General features: G+C 46.3%; 1 protein-coding gene across 1 annotated transcript in view; it reads right to left on the bottom strand.

Annotated features, from left to right (window-relative positions):
• filip1l (filamin A interacting protein 1-like) overlaps positions 1 to 23,022 on the bottom strand; it is a 45,074-nt gene that overhangs the window by 19,219 nt on the left and 2,833 nt on the right. The window contains exons 2-4 of the mRNA XM_029128576.3: positions 11,157 to 11,484; positions 10,562 to 10,735; positions 10,299 to 10,477 (exon numbers count right to left, since the gene is read on the bottom strand). Of these exons, the coding sequence (XP_028984409.1) occupies positions 10,299 to 10,477; positions 10,562 to 10,735; positions 11,157 to 11,474 (671 nt within the window). The 5' untranslated portion in view covers positions 11,475 to 11,484. The remainder of the gene's footprint in view (positions 1 to 10,298; positions 10,478 to 10,561; positions 10,736 to 11,156; positions 11,485 to 23,022) is intronic.

A 23,022-nucleotide genomic window follows, 5' to 3' on the forward strand; every position in this document is an offset into this window, starting at 1 on the left:
GTTTGACAGTTTCCAAAGCATATTTTTCTGTTTACAAATTCATGAGACAACTTTACTGAAGGATTGCAACATGGCTGATCAATCCACAATACTAAAACCTTATGGTCAACGGCAAACTAGGACATCTCTGAGTCAGAATCACATTTTTATTTTCTGTGGTGCTCTGCAGGACATATTGCTCTGGAGGTGAACGAATGCTACAGCAGCTTTAGCTCCCAAACCTCGCCCAAAGCAGCACTTTTGGAGAGATCATCAATCGCATGGCTGTCTTTTAAACCTTCGTCTCCCACAGCTGCTCTGATCTATTGAGTCAGAGGAGCCTTGCTGTGAAATAAGACAACTGAAAGTCAAGGCCAAGCAACAACTCCATCCAAACCCAGACCCGAGCAATAGAACCGTGGCTAAATCAGGTTGGGTTGAGCATAAAACTGGCTCCAGTATACAGCTTTTTCAAAATGTGAGCTCATAATTTTCTTTGTTTGACAAAAACAACGCAAAAAGCCTCCAGGAATGAGCTCATGCTATACTTAGATTAAATTAGAGAGATCCAGGCATGGCATTTATTCTCGCTTGTGTTTGCTCTCACTCCAAGCCGCAGATGCCGAACCTCCTCCTTAGCATGCTTAAACTTTATGAGAACCGTCCTGAAATTGTTGGACAATTTTAAACACATTATAGGTAATATTATCTTCTTTGGCCCCAGGATGCTGTAAAGGTTGTGGGTTACTGGGGGCATGCGATAAGCAACTTGTGCGCTTAGAGTAAAGAAAGCGTAACAAATAGAGCATGAAACACTTAATGTCTCACTCCGGTCTTTGCAGGAGCCTTCAAATGATTTAGCATCTGAGCTCGGAGTCTCCTCGCTGACATGAATACTTCCTCCTCCTTCTGCTTCACAAAGCTATGACAAGCTCCTGAAACTGGAGAGACGCTGTAAACCCTTTTTCCACTCTTTAGTCATACAGCCCCCCACCCCCCTTCAAACTGGCAGGAGGTTGTGCTCAGCTTCAAGCCCCGAAAACATTTGTCCAGAGATATCAGCCGCTTTTTGGCTTTGACAGAAGTCTTATTTCATCGCTGTAATCTTTTATGGCAGAGCGCACAAGCGATCCTAAATCCCGCCGCAGCCCTATCAGACTATTATCTGCTGGACATCTTTATCTTTCAGGGGAACAAGGGTCTGACGCTGAGCGTGAGCCGCTTGTGGCTCGCCGAGGCCGCTCGTCCCACCGGGTCAACGCGACGTCAGGATAGGAGACTTTTGAATAAAACTAAATTGACTGCATAATTCAATCTTGGAGAAATACAGTGTAATTGAGGTTTTGGGCTCCGATCAAATAAAGTTCTTCTCTGGAAATGATTCCTAGGAAGAGCGCGGTTCCGAGCTCTTGGGCAGAGGAAGGTATATGTTGTTTGTTTTGCTGTTATGAGACCGCTGCGTCCAAACGTGCGCTCCAATGCACATTTTTCAAATCACCAACATAAATTACCGACCAAGGACGCCACTGGGTTTGTTGTGTTGGCATATTAATTACTTGGCAATGGTCTCGTCTCCTGCCATAAAAGACAAAACTCGGTTTTGGGTTAAGTCATGCGTATTATTGAGAGTTAAGTTACATTTCTGAAGTGTTTTTGCAGAGGCTTGGTGGGACTGTAAAAGGATAAACTGTCAAACATCGCTTACACATTCTTTTATGCAACATTATTTCCTATCACATTATTAACAGATAATTCCATTTTATTAAATTCCTTCAGATACAAATAGAAACAATAAGGACCAATTGATGTGTCTGAGAAGATAATGTTTACCCTCATATGTCAACCCACAGTCCCAGTGCCAGCTATTCTCCAGTCTCATTCTTCACAGGAAGAAGTTCTAATCAATCATCTCCAGCACCTTGTGTTGGATCTGGGATGAGGGAATTTAAAACCCAACCGTGGCTCTTATTTCCTGCTTTCATGAGAATCTTGTCAAAGCCCAGGATGCACTGGGGCAGGGTGGTCCTCTCTGACAGGTCGTTATTGTTCCCCACCAAATAGTTATTCTGTCAAGTTTAAAATTTCAGTTTGTAGATCATGACTCGACACTTGATCACATCAGTCCTTGAGATTGTTTCACAGAAAACACTATTTAACTTTTTTAGATAGCGATTTACAACATATACGTTCTTAGATTTGGACTACATAAATATTTAAAATGACAAAAAAATGCTTAAAATGAGAATCTGATAAATAAGCTGATTTCTAAATTAATTAAATTGTCACCGGTGTTTGCACAGTATTGTTTTCGTATTGCTTAGCGTAGTTTAGCTTAGCTTCGCTTCGCTTAGCTTAGCTTAGCTTAGCTTAATAACTTTAAGTAGATGCAAACACGTCACTGTAGAAGCAGATCATCAGGTGTTGTAATCTTTGTGCATAACTGAGTTTATATTTATTTTCTGTGAAAAAAGTACATAAGTGATCAGTTTCCATGTGTACACACACAACACAGCAAACTGTCCTTCATCGGGATGTGGTTAGATGTGAACCTCTAACCAAACCAAACACAGCCCCACAGCCGGAGTTCTGCTGCCCTGGGCCTGACAAATCTGCCCTATTACACCCACAGGCTAAAGCAGGATGTGAGCTCACAAGACGTGTTGACATAAACATCCTCGGTAGAATCATTGGACATGGTCTCGGAAATTACTACACTTCACATCAAACATTTTCAAACTTCTAATCTTGGCTCTGCTATGCGTGTATCGTACTGTAATGATGAAGGAATGCTGCAGTGTTTCGATTGATGTCGCCTTTAGGTGATCAAGCCTTGACAGTTTAGTAACAAGTCTTTGAATGGCTGAACCTCGCTGTTGGTATTTAATTGCATATTTCTATTTATTAGTTTCTGTCTCCATTATGGCCACATCCAGATAACGTCTTCATATTTCACTCACTGTATCTACACTGACTTGGCTCCGGTGCACAGTCATTGTTCTGATGCTGCAGCTACTGTATCGGCTAGGACGAGTGAACGGGACCGGAGCGAAACATTGCTTCAATTTGCCACTTTGTGCCAGAGCTGTAACACAAGAAGGTGCCTGCGAGGACAGATGTGAGAGGGAGGTAAATGGAGGCGATCTGGCCTTTGTGGCGGGTAAACTCCCCTGACGGTGTCAAATCTACATGTTGCTCTTTGGATTTTGCCCATTTGACCATCGCTCACTGTCTCCAGAGCTTCGCAGAGGCCGCGTACGGTTCACAGCGAGCGTAGAAATGTCACGCTAACTCTACATCAGCTGCATTTCTTCGTCCCTGACCCCGTCCCTCCGCCCCGGGTGCTACTTCCCTCCACAAACAGACGAGTGGGTCGTTCATCACTCCTGCAGATTCCCAGTCTTCATAATCATTTGTCAAGCTCCGTGCAGACGACCGGGCTCTTGTTCCTTCTCCCTCTTTAGATGCTGACGGGTACAAATGCGCTTTGAGACGTCTCTGTTAACACTGCTGCTTGGTTTGTTTTGCTCAAGGTGTCATAGTCAGTCAAACTGCCGGTTGCCCAGTTGCTGCTCTTTACAATATGTTTTCCCAGTTCCCTCCCAGTTTAGTGGAAATAGGACCTTGGCCGAGACGCCAGCCAGTCTGTTAACCTTGTGCAGCCCCGTGCGTAAACCTCAAGGCATTCACTATCAAATGTTTATCACTTTAAAAGAACAGTGCACGCTGTCATTAAATACCTTTTCACATTTTATCGCATGCTCTAAACTATTGCTGAAATGTTTTTTCTCATATCCTTTTATGTGAACCATTCTGGGGGGTGGGGGTGAACGTACAAGCAGTGAGTCTTGCATCTTTGTGGTTGGTGAGGTCTACTAGCTGCATTCTGTCAGAGAGATGTAATCGCATGACGCCATGCAGTGACGACTCTGGGCCTAATTACCGCCCGCTTTACAGATGGAGTGGAACAATATTTAGACAGTCTCACACAAACAGGGCATGTGTTTTATGTTAATGCCCTTTGTCGTGCAGCACCGCTGACGGGTCAGAACCTTCGCGTTTGTGCAGCTTCTGCAGTGAACGTGACAGCACACGACCTTAAAGATCATCTCCATGTTTTGCCGCGGCGGCATCTAAGCGAGCGATAACGGGCTGTTAACAGGGAAACAGGAGCGGTAGTCGATTTGTTCACACAGGGAACTCCAGCCACTTCGCAGCTTGTTTTATTCCATGATGTCAGACTCAAGGGCACAGCACATCCGCTCTTAACTATTTTGTCCCAGTCCAACTGCACCAACGACCAGCATAGCTGTTAATACATTGGAATGCAATGCCAAACACACAACCAATGAGCTGCTTTCAATGTGATGCTAAATTCATTGTATCTTAATACAATGAAGATCGTTACCGTGGATGTGGACAAATGAGCCTGAGCTCAACGAGATTGTGGAGCCATCTGTTCATTATCTGACAAAGGCAGAGAAGGGAGTGTTTGCTGTCCATCCTGAACTAGGTCAGTAGTCGATCAGTTTTTCCTAGGATGTGGGAGTGATGGAGACCCAGGCCTAGATACAGCACACAATCAAGGGTGGTGTGAAGCAGGGAAACAAGATGTGGCAGCATGTACAGTCTCTTCTCACGATTAGCTCTTGCATTTACTGCATGACCTGCAGGCCATACACAAAATACTCCAATTCTATCCAGTTGCAGCTATTAGAAGCACATTTCTTTCCAACCTTGTTCATAAATTGTGTCTAAGTTTCACAAAGCCGAGTGGTGCCATTCTCTAATTCTCAGACAAAATGTAGTGATGCGTTGGGGCTGGTGCTCATATGTCATGTGTGTTTTGGAGGGTGTCGCTGAATGTGTTGGGCCCGTGTGATTCCTGACCTCAGCCTGACGGCACGCTGGTGGAGCTTCGGAGCACACTGCTGCAAATATGTGAGCAATGTCACCCACGTACTGCACAATAGGCGAGCTGGAGGAAGCGCCTCCTCTGAGAAAACGCCTCCTGAAAGGACGGTTTCTGACGCAATGCCTCCAAGGAATTACCATGGAGACGTGTACTTTCCCGTACCATCATCTAATAAACGCCGCATCTGTTTTATTTCGGAAACTTTAGGATATTTGAAAGTTTGAAAGTGAACAGACAACCTCTGCTATCATATGTATCGCGCTCTGTCATCCATCAAATCAAACGCTTGAACCTGGCTTTGAGCTGGAATGTACAATATGCACCAGGCTGAAACTTTCCGGGGAGTAGTGCAGGTGTGCTTCTCCTCAAAGCACTCGTAACAGCTTTCGCTAAGAGCTCGGCCATCGCACGTCAGCGACGGCTGATGAATGAGGCCCATTTCCATGCCCTTATCTACGGCGTGGGGGGGAACAGCGATAAAATCTTAATATCGCTTTGCTGAAGACGGATCCCGCTCATGCGTGCGGTGCAACACAGGCAACAGCAGCAGCTGCCGGACCGACTTCCTTAAACGTGCTGTCATTCGCCGCACAGCTTCCTTTCTCAAAGGTCGACCTGCAGAGGCAGGAGCGGCCCAGATTTCCCAGATTGTAAAACATCAAAACCGTCATGTTGCGTTTTAAAAACAGAAAAAAACAGAGCAGGTCTGGATAATAAGCATCCCGGCGTCGATGAGGGCATGGCTGAAGAATGTTCTTGATCTGATCCACGGGCTGATGTCACCGCTGCTGCAGCGAAGCCCGGTAGATGGCATGAGGAGACAGACGAGAGGTCATGTGGTGTCAAACCACTGTGCACGTGTTCATCATGGTGAGTCGTAGTTATATGTGCTACAAATGTTTTAATAGGAAAGTCACATTTTATTAGTGCAAATCATGAAATGTGGCTGAAATGGATTCACATATAACACTGACGGACATCTGATTCCAATGAACCACTCATGCGTTAGCTGCTGGTAGCCCATGATCACATGCAGTATACTGTATAGTTCATGATACTGATATTCATGCATCACCAGCACATATCACATACCTTAAACACTTGTTATTCACGGAATAATAACAGAATTTGCATTGCCATGTGATGTCATTCCCAAAGTGAGTCCATGACTAAAATAAAGGAGCAGTGTGTGAGCTCCAGATTCTCCAAGCAGACATGGGCCATAGCTTAAGACTAGAGCTGTTGTTTTCTTTAGCTTAGAATGGGCCTTTCACTCGTGACCCGGACCCTCCTCCCCTCCTCCCCCCGCTCCCTCTCCCTCTGAACACTGTGAGCTTACTGTGTAAACCGCGCTGTCCATAATTAAAATACTGTATGTGGAACCAGCTTGAGCGATCTCATAATGAGACCCTGCTCCTGGAATGAAAAGCCTGTATTAGCGTTAAAACGGGGCAATAAAACATAATGGGAGCCTGTTCATCATCAAACATGAAAACTACTGTATGACCTGTAGGTTTACACAATAATAGGCTTCAGTGCTGAAATTAATGTATAAAAGTATGTTTTAACTCTTAAAAAAACATAAAGAACCTGATGTACTGTTCTATCTCAAGCACAACCTACAGCAGCTTGATGCCCTAAAAAAAGTTTATTATTTATTTAATTAGTATCTAGTGCTTAGAACTATTAAAAATACTATTAGCTGATTGGTTGAAATCATCTAAAAAGCCTGCCTTTAGTTAGAGAAGAGCTTCAAGCTGTGTTCTCGCACTGCTTCGGTAAATATGAGTGCGCGTGTGCATTCTGCTGACATTACATCATAACAAGCTCAGGTATTCTGAGGTCAGGTGTCACTCTGTCACCCGGAGACGTCCTCCTGTGAAGTCGCTAACGAGAGCAGGATGAATTGGAGGTTTGACTGCATACTGAGTTCAGCGCTTGACATGATACGTTAGCTGAACCCCTCATACTATACTGTGTAACTGTGTGCTCCTAACATGAACCAGGATGAACGTTTCTTTTACACCACAACATGAAACTACAGGATAAATTAACCCTCTTAGGAACAAAGGCCCAGCAGAGTGTGTGTGTGTGTGTGTGTGTGTGTGTGTGTGTGTGTGTGTGTGTGTGTGTGTGTGTGTGTGTGTGCGTGTGCGTGCACTGAAGTCATGTTTAACATCTGCTGATGGTTAGGATGCCGCTCTCGCTCTCACACCCCTGCTGCTCCTGCACTACCCAACCAGCGATGAGGTAATCGCCCATGGAAGGCTGCTCTATCGACAATTCATCAGAATGTTCATCCCACACCAAGCGCCTCCACCCCCACACGGGGGTACAGGGCTTTTAGGGCTTCCAGGGGAGAGTTCAGTCACCAGAGACAGACTTATGAAGTGAAGATGAAATGAAAAAAGGGAGCTGAGGATGAGAAGTATAAATGTGTACTGGTCAGTGTGTGTGTTTCATGCATGTCACTGCCCCCCCCCCCCCCCCCCCACCACCCCCACACCAACCCCCCCCCCCATCCCAGCCCCCCCCCCCCCCCCCCCCCCCCCCCCCCCCCCCCCCCCCCCCCCCCCCCCCCCCCCCCCCCACCCTCAGACCCTGCTGCACATTACAGACGAGATGTAATCACAACACACTGCTTTTAGAGCCAAGTAGAAGGAAATGATTACATCCAGCTACGATGCATCACACACCACTGGATTAAGCAGAGTGAGCCCAGTACAGCCCAGTACAGCCCAGTGCGACTCTGTCCTGCACATAAGTGCGGAGACGTGCACTTTCGTGGGGCCCGAGTTTTTCTAGTGTTCTGTAATAACGTTTTGGAGAACAGAAGCTGCAGAGGAAGCTCCGGGCCAACGTTCGTGCTTGGGCGAATGTTGTTTACCCAACGTCCACGGAGGTTCTCCGTTACTTCATGCCTGACGAAGCCTCGATGACACATCTGTCTCCTCAACCTACAGCCTCCGCGAGCCGGTGAAAAGAAACATCTTTTCTACACTACAGCTTGTTAAAACCTTGTTGAAATGCACGTTTAATCCTTTTCCTTGAGAAATTTGGCGTTACCTTTCCGTCGGTGTGGAACGCAGGAAGGCACCATTCTTAGCGTTTAAGGCTAGAAAGAGTGGAACAAATCCCAGTTCAGCTCTGTTCAAAGGTAATAAAATGCTCCTTCCGGGGTTTTAAAACTTGTTAATTGAAATGGTTTATTGAGTTTATTTAATGAAAACAACGTGGTTTTCTGGGTGAGGACTAGGAATGAATGTGGAATCAGACAGGAAGCGGGCGCAGTGAGGTAAATGAGATGCTGTAGGGTTAAGGATGAAGAATATGGAAGCGGTGATCAACAGAATCTGGTTTAGATAATAGTTTTATTGCTTGGGTCCGGCCTGCGAGTTTCTGTATGCTTGTCTGACTTCATAATTAGAGCCTTATCACGACTGCCTGTCTCACATGACCTTCACAACCGGGCAACGGCTAGAGATAGAAGGCAGCTTGGCCCCTGCATTTACAGCCCATCATGAGCCTACACTTATACAGCGCTGCTGTATAGTATGACCCCTAATTACACGGCTGCGCCATACAATGTGCCTTGTGAGGACTGTCTGGGCAAACGGACACCTCCGCATACGTAATAATGTCACACGCGCTCACGTGCGTGACCTTAATGGAGTCCTCAGCTATATAAATAGTGCCGCGGAACACAGACGACCACTGAACACATCAGCAGATGTTGAGCACCAGCCCGAGGAGTTTTACTCTACAGCAACACTGAAAGTAGGAAAAATACGCCCCAATCAAGCGTCCCCATAGTTTTCTGGCATCTCGTTGAACACAGCGTGATTGATGCTTTTTCTTTTTTATCTCTGTGTCCTTTTACTTGTATAAATCTTTAGCCGACTGCCTTGGCCCTGGACCGGAGCCTGCTTTTCATGGCAGGCCGTCCTTCCCAACATGCTCAGCGATGAAGCGCAGACCATCGTCACCCCATGGTCCGGTCCAAGTCAAACACTCAGCCGTGTTTCCTCCCTGACATCGGCTGCTGAGGGCGCGTGTCCGTGTTTGAGCCGGTCCTACCGTACAGTACAGTACAGTAGGTGCGTTTCTGGGTCAGCGCGCACACGCTGTCTGTGTATATGCGATATTGCTGAGGAGGCAGTAAACGGAGCGCGACTCCAGCGCACGTCACAGCTACACAAGAAATCAGTCAGACATGTTTCCACCTTGGGCTTCCAGCAGCCTTCCACTTGGCTGGCCGTGTTAAACAGCACTTTCGTATAATTCAACCCAGCTTGTAGCTCACGTTACAACATCTTGTAGAACACAGTTCACAGGGATCTAAAATAGATGAAATGTCTGACATGGCAAAGATGAAGTTGCAGATAAGGCTTCATTGCTAATTGCTGCATAAAGACAGAAACATGCTTTAGACTGTTATCAGAGCTTCTAGATGGTCCATGCACTATTACACGGCTTAGTGTTTGATGGCATGGGTGGTGTACAGTAGTAGCTTAAACAGAGAGTCTCCAGCCATGAAGCTGGGTGAGGCAGGATATGGCTACCAACCGGGCACACCCCAACGTCAGGATGAAGCTGGAGGACATGGAGAAGTTCAAATCCAAGTGTTCGGCCCTAAGCTTCGCTCTGACTCTAGAATCTCCTGAAACGCAGAGCGAGCGTAGCTGCACGTCTTCCAGGGACGCGGTTTTTCACTCAACTATCCACAGCGCTACCATAAAGCACGGCTATAAATGTAAAGCTTATCTGTGTATTTAAACTCAGGTCTCGTCTTCCCACGCTTGGTTGCTGGATCATCTCCAGAAATAACTCTTACAATAGTTTGCATGAGGTTTGAGCGAAAGGTGTTCAGTAAAAGACGACAATAAAAGTGTTTGTACTCGTGGGTCACGGGGAACAATAATGGAATGAGTCAGGCCGGATTTCCCCCATAGCTGAATGACAACATTACATACAGTATGATTATGGAAACTTGCTTTGGCAGTGCCGATGGACTGGATTTGGACAGCTTTTGAGCAAGGCACCAAATCCCCACATTACCCGATGTTCGTCCTCGTCCTGCATCCGAAGCCAAACGTGTGATCGTCTCGTTGGATTGGAACGATCCCGCTGACGCTGACTCATAAAGACACGGGTACGGCGAGGTAATTAGAGATGACAGATATTGCTAAACTATAAAAGCCTCCTCAGATGCCGTTCTGCCTCCGGGTTGATACGGCACTTAGAGACCTTGGTTCATGCGCAGACTATAAATTATGTTGTGTCTGTTGTTGCTTGAATGTCACTTTGCCACTTCTGTCTGGACACTGATTAAACATGCGGCTGGAGTTCTGTTGTTCTTAAACCTCACGTCCAGTAATTGAAGCCTTAGCTACATCTGCACACTGACCTCTCGCGCTCCTGCTCCAGCAGGTTGGTGAATTCGTCGCTCTTCTTCATGAACTCGCCGTGGTTCCTCTTCTCGTCCTCCATCTTGTACAGGGCCTGTTTGTGCGACTGCTCCACCATCAGCAGCTGCTCCAGCATCCGCCGGTGAGTCTCCTTCTGCTTCTCCACCAACTTGTCCAGCTGCGGTCGGAGCACACAGACCTGTTGTGTCTGGACCGCGGTGCTGGAGACATTTTAGGGTTTTCGGTTCAACATGGCCGTTACCTCTACCATGGGCTTCTCATAGATGTCCTCCTGGAAGTCGTCGGCCTTGCCTTGGATGGCGTCTCTCTGCAGCGCCTGAAGGACTTTCTGGGGTGTGACGAAGCCATACTTGGCCTCCAGCAGGGCCAGGTCAATTTTCTCTGCCTTTAGCACGGTGATCACCTCATCCCTCGCCTGCAGGGGGAGAGAGAGATGAGTTTGGTTTGGTTGTACTAACGAATCTGATCATTTCAAACCCTTTTCACTCTCAAATTTGCAGGAGGCTCTTTTTCGTTCAGGCTTCTTTTGCTGCTTTGTTTGCTTGTGTCCACCTCCTTTGACCACTGCGATAGGGCCACCTTTGCCATGTTACTCCAACAAAACAACCCTGCCAAGCGATTCCTGGACCCGGTGCTGGAATGACGGGAAGCCAACTCAGCTGTTCGCTGTCTATTAACACTAGCTTTTAGTCCGTCCCGACTGACCACCGCCCGCTGAGCCCCCGTGTCCGACCGCCTGTCCGACTGGGACCTGTGCCATGCCCGCTGCCATAATAGCTAAAACGTTCCCAGGGTTTAATCCAGGTTTGCTCAGTCCCCTCAGCAGTTTACATTACCTGCAGCTCTCCCTCCAGCAGGCTTAGCAGAAAGACCAGGTCGTCTCGAGAAAGGTCCCTGCCCTTCTCCCTGCGACCGGCCCTCGCGGCTCCAGCGGCGCTAGCGCTGCCGTCGGCACAGGTGCTGTTCTTCGGCGTCTTGTGGTTCCTCTGGACGGTGTCGGTGTCGTCTGGCGGCTCCCGGTGCCGCCGGCGATGCTCGGCCCTTCCCGAGGGCTCCTCTCGCTCTGCAGAGCGTTTGTGCGCGTCTTCCTGCCGCTGCTGCTGCACAGGCTTGGTCCTGGTCAAGTCTTCTAGACTGTTGCTGCGGGACCTCATGATCGTTTTCCTGTTGGAGGAATCAATGATAGAAAATAAGGATGCATACTGCACCACATATGAACAAAACTTTCCAAGTCAAAGACAAGTCTGCAAAAACAGATGCTTACACGTTAATACACAATCAGTCTGTGACATTATTTTGTCCTAAAGGGCCTTTTAACACATCTTAAATACTAATACCCAGACATGCTGCATTACAAGTACCACGAACACCACACTGGGATGAAGAAGAAGTAGAAATGCTAGTCTGGAGTTTCCTTTTAATGTCCCAGGAGAATGTGCATGTTTAAATATATTTTTGTTTGCAGCATTTTAGACGACCTGTCATCCCACTATAAATAAGGCATAAACTGGACAAACGTCTTCCACGTTATTATTAGTCACTCAGAGGAACAGAGTCATCAGAATTAAGAGTATTGCGACCTCAAAACTTGAGTCTTGCCAGAATAAACTAGCTGTGTATGATTCTCATTCACAGATAAGATATTTTCTAACAGCGTGAGAGCTTTGCTTATAAAAGGTGTCCGGACTCAATCTGCAGGAGGATTTAAGCTTGACAGTGCTGCTAGTCTCTTTGTGTACTCGCTTTGTTTGTTTTGCAGGTTATGATGGATGCGTTGATGCATTCGTTGGCTGAATAAAAAGCATCATCAAGTCTGTTTGGAGAGCACAGCGACTTTTAGACACCTGGATTATGAATGGGCCGTTCAGTGACTCACTATGATGAATTGAACTGTGATAAATAGATGCCGCGAGCGTCAGACGAAGGGGAAAATGGAAAGTAATTTATTACTTTTTCAGCCGTGTGTTCGGCTAAAGTAAATATATACAAAAGACAAACTGGAACTGGAATAAAAACATGCTGAGGCTCATTTCTGAGCGTTTGATGTGAAAGAGAATAATCTGCTGGAGGGTATGACATCATCACCTATCCAACTCTACTCACAAAATCTAAATGTGCTCCAGCTGAGGACGATGTTTCACAGCCGTGTACTGCTTAACTTTGACTTGTCAACGTAAATTAATTATATCAAGTTCAGCTGAGTAGAAAGGAGTTGATTTACTAATAATGGGACTAATAATGCAATAATGGTAATATGCTAATAATGTAATAGCTAGTTTGAGTTTTTGTTGCACAGCCTTGAAGTTTGCTCAATACACACACGTGTAACCTAAAGTATAGAAGCTGTTTGTTCACATCACTTCAGAACCTCCACTGGGACAAAACCCAAAATTTCACCACTCCGGCTGAATCTGCCCGATGGCCTGACTGGAGCTCAAAGTAATGTATTTTGCATCTCCAGCCTCCGTGTGAGGCCCTCTGACAGGTTATGAGTAAGAAAGATGGCTGGGTGATTACATTGTTCACACTCTAGGCACGGTGCCACATGATTCAGGGCTGAGGTAATTCCCTGCAGTCTCAAGACAGTCTCCACATCCACTTACTCAGAGATCTGGACCACAGGCGATAGACAGAACTCCTCATAATGTGTGTGAGAGTGAGACTGTGTAGATGTATACGTATATCTAATGTGCACATACGATATGTATACGACATAGTTTGTAACCTTATCCTCATTACATCATTACAACAGGAAAAAAATACACAAGTGGCTCTGGTGAAACTTAGCTTTTAGTCATTTCACAACCTCAGACTGATGAAATGCACAAACCAAACTTACACATGCTCACACGCTCGCATGAAAAGCCTCGGAACATTCGGGCTCAGATTGTGCAACCGAACCAAAGGGTCACAGACATGTAATGTGGGCCCGCTGGGACTCCTACATGTGCAAGTATCACATGTCTGCAAAATCTCCAAGATGGATCAGAAATACATCACGCTGCTCATAAAGAGGTTCACTGAGAGGACGGGAAACGAGCTCGGCGCTGAACCTGATGTATATCCACCTTACTGCCGAGGAGGGAGAGGAACAAATGAGCCTTGAGATCAGAGCTGTACAGCATCGGAGCCGTTGTCCTGATTTTGGTGAATTGTGTTACAGGTTACTGGCAACTTGGGGGAAGAGGTCGGTGTAGAAACCAAGGAACGGAATCGTGTCCAAAGTTGCGCTGATTTGCGTTTATAGACTAACGTGGACGACATTTATTGGGCCCTGAAGCCCACATTACACATTATGAAGTCCCAAAATGATTACACTGACTTAACGAGCTTTTAACATCAGCTGTAATAGGTTAAATTGGAGGAAAATAAGACAAGATCGGCATTAAAGGCATTTCCTCGCATCATTAGGTGTTAAGCCTTAAACCTCGTTCACCTGCTATCACTTTTACGGCCTCACGGTGGGAACAGGCTCTGGAAGGCAGAGTAACGAGCCGCTCTCTTGGAATCGCCTCTCGGCATTGCTTCACATGAGGGTTTAAATCAGCGGCCCCTCTGAGATGCTGGCGTGCACCGCGTGAGCACATATTTTCACCGTGACCGCGTCGTGCTGCGTTGCCCACGTCTTCGGCTCGGACAAGGTGCGAATGGAAAGCTGCCAAAACAAGGTCATCAGCCGCCATCTGTGGCCCGCGACCTCGCATGACCCTGTTATCCGTGAGCATCTTTAATCAGGTTGGATCAGAGCCGTGTCAACCTCAGAAACACAGAACGGATCCAGAAGGAAAACTGGCAAAAGAGATGTTTTCGCTTGAAAAGCAAACGTACCCACGGCAGCGCTTCATATGAGGTCACACTCTTACCTAATTGTCAACCTACGCCGATCGTGTTTGTACCTGAGCTTCTAACACTAATAATGCATCACCTTTTTCATTTCAAATAATCCACATGATCGAGCAGGTGTGTGACTTGTACAAAACTGCTCCAGAGATTTCTGCCTTGTTCTCTCGCTAATCCCATTTCAGCCCGTGTCAGGTGCTTTAGTCACTGACTTGAATGAAGTCAATATTTCATTTCTCAACCAAGGACCAGTGCCAGGAGGTGATATGATGATTAACGGACTTGGAGGTTAGTTTGGTCTTGACAGTAAAGACAACACAATTAAAGGAAAAGCTCGGCACAATAAAACCCTTTTGGTTGCTTTAACAGCCTTTTCATGAAAGATAATAATCATATTAATAATAAGCTCAAATAATAAAAATGACATGTCTGCTTTGTTTGTTTTCATTGTATTTCCTTCAGTAGTTGCTAAAGTATTTCATCTCTGAATAATTTCAGACTCATCTTCACTGCTGTTCCTAAAAAAAAAGAGAAGTGCAAAATTCCTAAACATCACTCACTTATTCATTCATAAGTTATTTCCTATTTCTCCTTCCCTTCCTAAGGCCCTTCCATTACCTTGTTGTCTAATAAGCAATGAGCGCAATGTCCGGAGCCAAAAGCAGAGCTGTTACTGGAAACACTTGGCAGTTTGCACTTGTCTAGCCGGACCACCAAGGTTTCTCCATCTAAATACTGGGTCAAAAGACTCATTCATTCAAAGAGTTTTTTACACAACGCACTCGCCAAGCCAACCAACCAGGCATTGATTCATGAACCCTCGTAAAGGCCGACTATAATGGCCATCCAGTAATTGTATCACATATTTGCACACTCAAAAAGAGATTAGGCTTATTTTGAAACTTTACAACTTTGGATCTTTTCTGTGACTGGGGGTCCACTGTGAATTGGCGCCACACCCTTTGCACACGTTCATCATAAGTTTCCAGATACAGTATGACCAGAACGGTGCTAATATGCGAATTTGCTGCATTTTACAATGAGCACTGAGTCTCGGCAAACTGAAAAGAAGAGTGGCTCTTTTAGGGATGACATCATGTGAGCTGGAAGGAAATGAAAGGGAAATTGCGAGGGTGAAAGGTGAAAGGTCAAGATGCAGGTGTGCTCAAAACCTCGAATCGAAACTCACGCCCAAAACAGCAGCCTGCGTGAAGCAGAGCGGAGCACGTGCCTGCACGCAAACAGGCGCACACACAGATTACAGAGGACATTCCTGCAGCCTGACATCATGCAGCTGTCAAAGTGATTGAGGGGAAGAGAGGCTCAGATCAAAAGAGAAAAGAAAAGGAGAAAATCAGGGTGGAAGAGATGGAGGAGCAGCGGTGTGTCCTAAGGAGAGAGGAGATCCTGCATGAGTCTGTAAACATCATTAGCAGTGCGTTTAGGTAGGGAATGATTACATGTCCTCACTGTTCACTTTATCAGGTACATTCTAACGTTAACAGTCTAACAAAATCCAATACATACATACAATCCACTGCAATAAAAGGGAACATATGAGCGAGTGGCATGTAAAGGATTTGTTTGTCATTTGTTCGAACAAATCTGCAAATTATTCTCAAAGGCATTTTCGGCTTTTCAATTTTAATTGAATCTTCATTTCAAACGATACTCATCATTATTCACAGCCATAAATATACGAGTGTGTTAAAAGAGCAAAAAAACGCAAAAAAAAAGCTCCAAGTAATTATTGACGATTAAACTACAAATGCTTAGAGATTGATGGGTTCAAAAAGATCTAAGATCTGAGTCGCCTTCAAATGTATTTAGTAATAAGGTTGATAAGCCACATGTACATATAGTGCAATGGACGCGCACACACACACACACACACACACACACACACACACACACACACACACACACACACACACACACACACACACACACACACACACACACACACACACACACAGTAGTAATAAATGTGAGAGTGCAAGGACGGTCTCGGGCCTCCTGAGGATACTTTCCCGTTGTAAAACATAAATATAGTTCTAGTGGTTCTACTAGTTTTGCACCACATGAAGTGTTATTTAACAGTGTAGCCAGTAATGTTAACAGCGCTGAACGAATGACTGCCAGCGAGTTTCACGCTGAGCCTGAGGGGTTTCCATCACTGAGCCACAGAAAAAAAAGAACAAAATGTTTACAAACAGCGCTCCGGTTGCCGCGGCAACGGGTACCGATCGGCATTCAGGCGTCGAGGTTGGATGAGGTGTCATAAAACCATGGGAGATGTTTCCTGCAAGCGCATTAGCGCAGATGGGCCGTAAAGCAACAAGAGAAGTGGTTTGGGAATTCCTCCGCACTGAAGTCGTCCGCGGCTCGAGGCGAAAGGCCGTAATTCCTCCAAAAAAGGCCGAGCACCAATCAGGCAGATAAACACAGATGCTTGGGCTGTGATTTAGGGCTGCAGGACAGGCGACGGTGACGTCTGCTGCAGGGCTTTATAGCGGGTCTGGCGTTAAAGAACTGCAGCAGACGTCACCTGCACATTCTTTACATCCTCTCCGCTGGATGATGCAACCCCAGGAAATCTGTGTTTAGCATATTTGTTGTGCAGGCACCTCTCGCAGACAGACGTCATAGAAGTGATGCTGCACTGTGCATGTTTGAATATGACTCAAAGAGCACACAGCTGTTTTAAAGTCTGCACATACAGGCACCATAGGAGCAAAAGCGTGGTTCTCACCAGGGGGCGCCATGACGCCATTAGACTTTACCTTGAACTGTTGCTTTCTTCTGCATTTTACTCCATGTGAAAAGGTTTAGAGGGTTAAAATCTCAGTGGGTGTTTCTGTGTATTTGTCTCATCAGTCTGTGGATAAATAGTGTCACATGGTTGGCTGACTGAAATGATGACTTGTTGATCTTGGCTGACAGAAAACTAAGCGACAGTTATTCAAGTTTGTACACACGGCTATAAATGCACTGTGTGGCGTGGACGCGGGCGTGGAACGGCACTTTACTTTTACTTTCACTCATTGTCTGCGAGGATGTTTTAATGCAGCAGCTTATATTTAAGAAAGCCGTGTTTGCTTTCCTACCTCTTCTTGAGCGACAGATGCTCTGCTTTGACCCGAACTCTCTTTTAACTCTTGCTCAGACAAAAGAGCAGATTAAAGAATTGTGTTTTACATTTGAAGGGTTGAGGACGGCGGACGACTGGTTGTTGGTTTGCTCCAGTGTGTCTGTGTGTGTATGAATAATATCATTAATTGTGCATTTCAAATAATACACTTCATGTGCAACAACATGCTGAATAATTCATCCATTAAATAAGGTCAGTCACTTTAAAACTGACTGACTGACTGACTGCATTGGAGTCCAGTTGTGCTGTTTTGACTCAAGACCTAGACGTGCACACATGACTTTAACCTCTTCCCTCAGCGTTAGCCTTCACAGCCCTAAAACCTCTATGTTTAGCATCGCGGACCCCCGAGTCAGCGTCGCTCCTCGGTTTAAACTGGCCCCATGGATTTAATACGCCGGCTCGGCTTTCGGTGTTGGCAGCGGCTCCGTGGCCGGTGTCATCAGACTGTAACCGTGTCTGTTTCAGAGCAGGTGATTATGAGAAAGAGAAGCTGGAGGGCTGACAGGGTTTGACTCGGGCATTAGACTGGGCTTTACTGTACGTGAGCTGCTGGACGTCACTGCCGGCATCCACAGGAGAAGGGTCCCACAGTGGACGGCTTCACATGACTGCACACTTTAAGCGTTACTACTGTAACACCCAGTACCTGCATCCAGGTTATGTGAGGGCATGTATGGAATTAAAAGATGCTTTTGTTTGTATTTAAAGCTGAGACCTGGCACAAAGCACAGAACATTCTATCGCACACTAATTCTACCTCCTCCACCGGTTCCAAGAAAAGCTCCACATTTACAGCAGCCGATAGAGTGAAACAAATACGCTTCCTGTTTACATTAGCACTGTGCAAACGCTGCCAGAGCTGCTAAATCCGTTCCCTGGCTCCGGTTTATATACGGGCCACTTTCGGGTTTAAAGTCAACAGATGGGATCATCTCGTTCGTTTTCCACTGATGGAGCGGTACTTGCATGGCATCCAGATCTGTTTCCCCGCTTCCTGCCTCCGTCGTGCCGCCTCTGGGCGCCCCGGCGTGACGGAGCAGCTCCAGACAGATCCCATGGTAGAAAGGTGTGAATAGCTGAAATGTCGCCACAAGGGCCACCGGGGAAGAAGACCAGTGTCCTACTGTACATGGCCCGAGCTGCTGCCAGCACTGCTCCCTCACACGTACTCGTACAGAGAAACACTCACAGACTAATATAAGGTTTCATTATAAGTGAGCAGCAAATTATGCCATAAAACTAAAACTACATGTCAAACAAATGTTCAATTCTCTGTTTACCCTTTACATATAGTCAACCCATAGTTGGTGACATGATTGTTTACCTCTAGCTCTCTCCAGCCAGCAGAGGGCGGCACATTTTTATTTTTGGGAGTGGTTTTTAACCGCTTCATGACGCTGAACGGACCAAAACACAGAGACGACACCTGAAAAGGAAAAGCTGATGTATGGGCTCACGCTCCCTCGCTGACCTCGCGCCACCTGCTCGCTCGTCCGTCCGTGTGCTGATGGGGGATTGACAGGAAACGATTACCGGGTCACAGCATCCGTTAGCTGGGCCGCATGCTGTCACTGCCTTCAGTGCACGAAAGGCTGACGTTGTTCACATGGCTGATTTAAACTCTCAGGTGCTATTGATTCGCAGGGTTTGAATAATAACACCTGTCACAGTCACTATCCAGTTTGTGTACATTACACTGTACAAGTACATTTTGTCTGCTGAAATGTGCATATTTAACTCAAAATATAAATATCACAAACTACTCACAAATATTTAAATTCACTATTAACTGCTGGTGTCTTATAAAATGACTGGAGAGAGAGCTTCTGGATAACTTTCCTTCTGAGCTTTTCAGGATTTAATGTGCCTTCGGTTTAAACCTGAATTTATCTGGGACTTGCTGCGCATGTGAAGTTTTAATGAACACAAAGGGGGAGAATTCATAGCCCTGACTTTTACATCAGCGAGTGAGTTGGCACATGCAGCACGCTGGAGTCCCTTCACACGCCGCAGCCACTTACACCTACACCGTATATCTGAGGGCGCAAAAGACTTTAATGGGATTTCTGGGAATTCATAAGGAGCTTTAGAAACGTGAGGTGATGCGGCTGCTGCCACGCGTGCAGCCGGGATCGTTCACAACCAGTCCCTGGTTGTAGGTCAGCGCCGCAGCTGCGCACCGCTGACGTCAGTCATTGAGGGTTAGCAGCTCGTTGACACCGTTAGCTTTACTCCAAAGACTTTAAGCCGCGGGAGGTGCACCTGCCAACGGGTCAATACAAAGCAGCAGCGTCTACATACAACAATAATGTGTCTGAATGTGTGCGAAGCTTACAGCTGCTTTTACTATTTGGAGGTCAGGGAGCGACGCTGGGAAGAGTCACAGGGTGCGTTCCACATACAGTACATACACGTCTGGTGTGAAAGCAGCGTCCACTTCAGGTTATCTATAACTATCTATAACTGTGCCCTCTGGTGAAGCTTATTGTTAGAGATGTATATTTATATCTTTGCTGAGTATTAGTTGTGTAAGGTCTTAAACCTTACTTTGTGCACCTGTGCTGTATAAATAAAACTGAATTAAAGTAAAGTTAAACATCCTTATTACGGCACCGGCTTTCTACTCTAAAAACCTTGCATCCACCTGTCTGTACCCGCAATCGTGACCTCAGCCCAGTTGCCCAGCAACCACATCAACGTCTGCCCAGTGAGTCACACCTTGGACTATTTACAAGTCAGATGTTGGAGCCACTATTTTGTTATTGACGACCACTATCTCATTTATAATGCAAATCAATGAGGGGATTTTATTGATTGGCTGTGATTTGTTAGTTAGTGCATTGGAAACGCACTGAAGCTTCTTATTGGTGTATTATTATTATTATAGAGTCGGTGATGGAGTTCATCCAGAGCTTTTAAGTCGTTAATGAGGAAGCTCTAAGGAAAACGTTTGTTTGCTCGGTCCCGATAAACACTTTTTGAGCACTGCATTCACCGTAGCACAGAAGATGCCGCTCACGTTTGTCCCAGCGTGACAAAACAGGGAAGTAAAAGCAGGTGATAATGCAGTTCCCTGACTCCCTCTCCGCCTCTTTAATATTCCGAGCGGTGTGCGGTTCTCAAGCAGCAAACCGGCGCTTCCCACTGAGCTGCGTTTTATTGGACTTTCTATCTGTGTATGTTGAGCGAACAAGGAGCGCTGTGAGCATCGGCGTATTGTAAGTATGTATGTATGAGTCATCGCTGCAGTGTTAAATTAACTACTTTTTTTTTTTTGTTTGTTTTGCACTAGAGTCAACAGTGGGGCTTTTGTTCCTAGATTAGCATCATGGTGATTTACCGTAATGTGCATGAAAGCCACATAAGGTTGCTTTAAGATTGCTGCTCTCTCAGGTTAAGATGCCCAAAGCTCCAGCTGATCCCTGGACTCCCAGCTCTAAAGCCCTATTGTGGCTGTGGCCGTCTGCTCTGCTTATGAGTCATCCTGGCAGATGGGGGTAACGGAGCCTCCTTCGCCCTCATCGGCACCGTGTAGAGCCCTGGCCCCTGTCCCACACTGGCACTGCGGCGCTCCAGCCAAACACAACGCCGCTGCCATGAGGACAAACGTCACGTCCAACTATTACAGCATCACGTCTGCTCTTTCTTCCTTTAACTCTGTTCGCTCTCAACCTCCCTCACGCCTCCTAAATAAGAGGGAGAACGTTAGTGGGTCATCGGAAAATAGCCCCATAATTGACCCTGTCATTTAGTGAACGCAGAGGCCATGATAAGCCCTCTCCTCTCCGCCGGGTCCATTCCTATAGCAACAGGGAACACAGAGAGGGGCAACAATGGCGCCGCAGCGGCTGCAGCCGAGCTTCCTGCCACCTGTGCTACTTTATCCAATCACTCTACACTACGTACGCCAGGAATATCAGAACGAAGTGCCCGGTGGGAACACACAGCAGGAACAGGAGCAATGTGACGGTTTTACATGGAGGCAGGTGTCACAGCAGCGAAGGCAGAGCTGAGGCTGAGATCATCATGTTATACATAAAATTAGGACTTTTCCAGTAAGAATAATTGTTTCCTACTATGAATACTGTGTACGCTCATACTGAAATCATGTAGATGCCAAGAATATTGAATTTGTATGTGAACTGTATAAAGCATGCGAGGCCAAATACACTTCTGACCGTTCTGAACTCCTCTGAATTATGAATAAGGCAGTACTTTCACCAAGTAAAGAAAGTTAGGCAGTCGTTTCATTGTCACTGCGTAGTATTCATCACTGGGATCATTAATCCTCCTTCTTGTACACTGAAGCTCACTACACTAATTAGCGCATTAGGTTTGTTTGCTCAATCAATCCAGTGTGTTTCCAGTTGTGGCCTGTTGCTGTCACCGGCCAAGAAAGAAAGCGTGTGCTACATGCTGTGCTGTGCAGTCATCCCCCACCCAGCGCTAACTGCTGCACGTGTTAATCAGTGAGTTCAGCAGATTCAGCTACTTTGGAGCCAAAACCCATCACGTCGTTTCCAGAATTTGTGCCTTCTAAGCTGAAGTATTAACAGAAATAGAATGTCCGTTCCCACCTTGTTGTGTGTTTCTAGATCTTTTCTCAGTCTCACATGTTGATCAGTTCTCAGTGCTTAATGGCCCTGATGATTTCTGCTGCATAATGGAAAACACCGGTCCTGTCACAGAGCCCGCAGAGGAATCCGAGTTCAGAGGGGCCTCGTATATTTAACATAGGCACTAAATAAAGGTGACGATGCAGTGACAGGTCGGTGCAGTGCATATGACTGACATTTATAGCGTCAGGAAATGAAAACGCAGCCAGGGTTACAATTCTATCCCGGTGACAAATACTTCCCATTGCTCCTTCATAATTAGGGTTCAAATGCGTAAAATAGATCGTTACTGAGTCTTATGATCTTGGCTCTTGGTATTTTTTTGCTGACTTGTGTTGTTAAAACCGAAACACAAAATGCACACGTGGAAAAAGCGATAGATCTGAGAATAATAAAAGCACGAGAGGCGATGTGTTTGAGTGTGTGGCTGAGCAGGCTGTTTGCTGGGTTTTGGAGCGTGTACCGGACAAATGTCAACTTCAAAGCTCGGAAATCATGACATTCGTGTGCGTCTCAGCCACTGTGTTTCTGCCCTCGGTGAATGGGTGCGCTACAGCACAACACTGTAACTGTCCGTCCAACACTGGCTCGAGGATGTGGATGTGAATTATTAATGCAGCTAGATTGAACTGTCTGTGGCGAAGCACCTGGGGAGCCTCTGCTGGAGCAAGGTGTCAGCAGTAAAAGGCAACATAAAGGTAATGGAAGCGCTACAGGAGCCTCCGGGTGTTTTATCAGGGAACATTAAAGTGCGATTTCACGCGGTTTGGTTGATTTAGCAACAGCTCAAACGCTGAGGCAAAGCGATATCCCGTCCTGAATGACTGCCACCAGCCTCTTCTTCCTAATAGAGAGCCTTCCCTTTTTATAGCCTTCTGTCCACGAGCCTCTCGCGTTTGTGCGCCGGCACTCGCTCCCGCGGGAGGCGTTTCTGCGAAAGCGCCCTCCAGCTGGCCGTGCCGCTGCCTGTAGTACTGTACACCGCCGTCTCACTTGACTTATTTTGACTTGGCTTGACAGCAGAAGGCTGCAGGTCAATATGAGAGTTCGGCTAACGTTGGGCAACACCGGCGTTTCTCCCCGCGGTATATA

This window comes from Betta splendens, chromosome 2 (assembly GCF_900634795.4).
Source record: "Betta splendens chromosome 2, fBetSpl5.4, whole genome shotgun sequence".
Taxonomy (NCBI): Eukaryota; Metazoa; Chordata; class Actinopteri; order Anabantiformes; family Osphronemidae; genus Betta; species Betta splendens.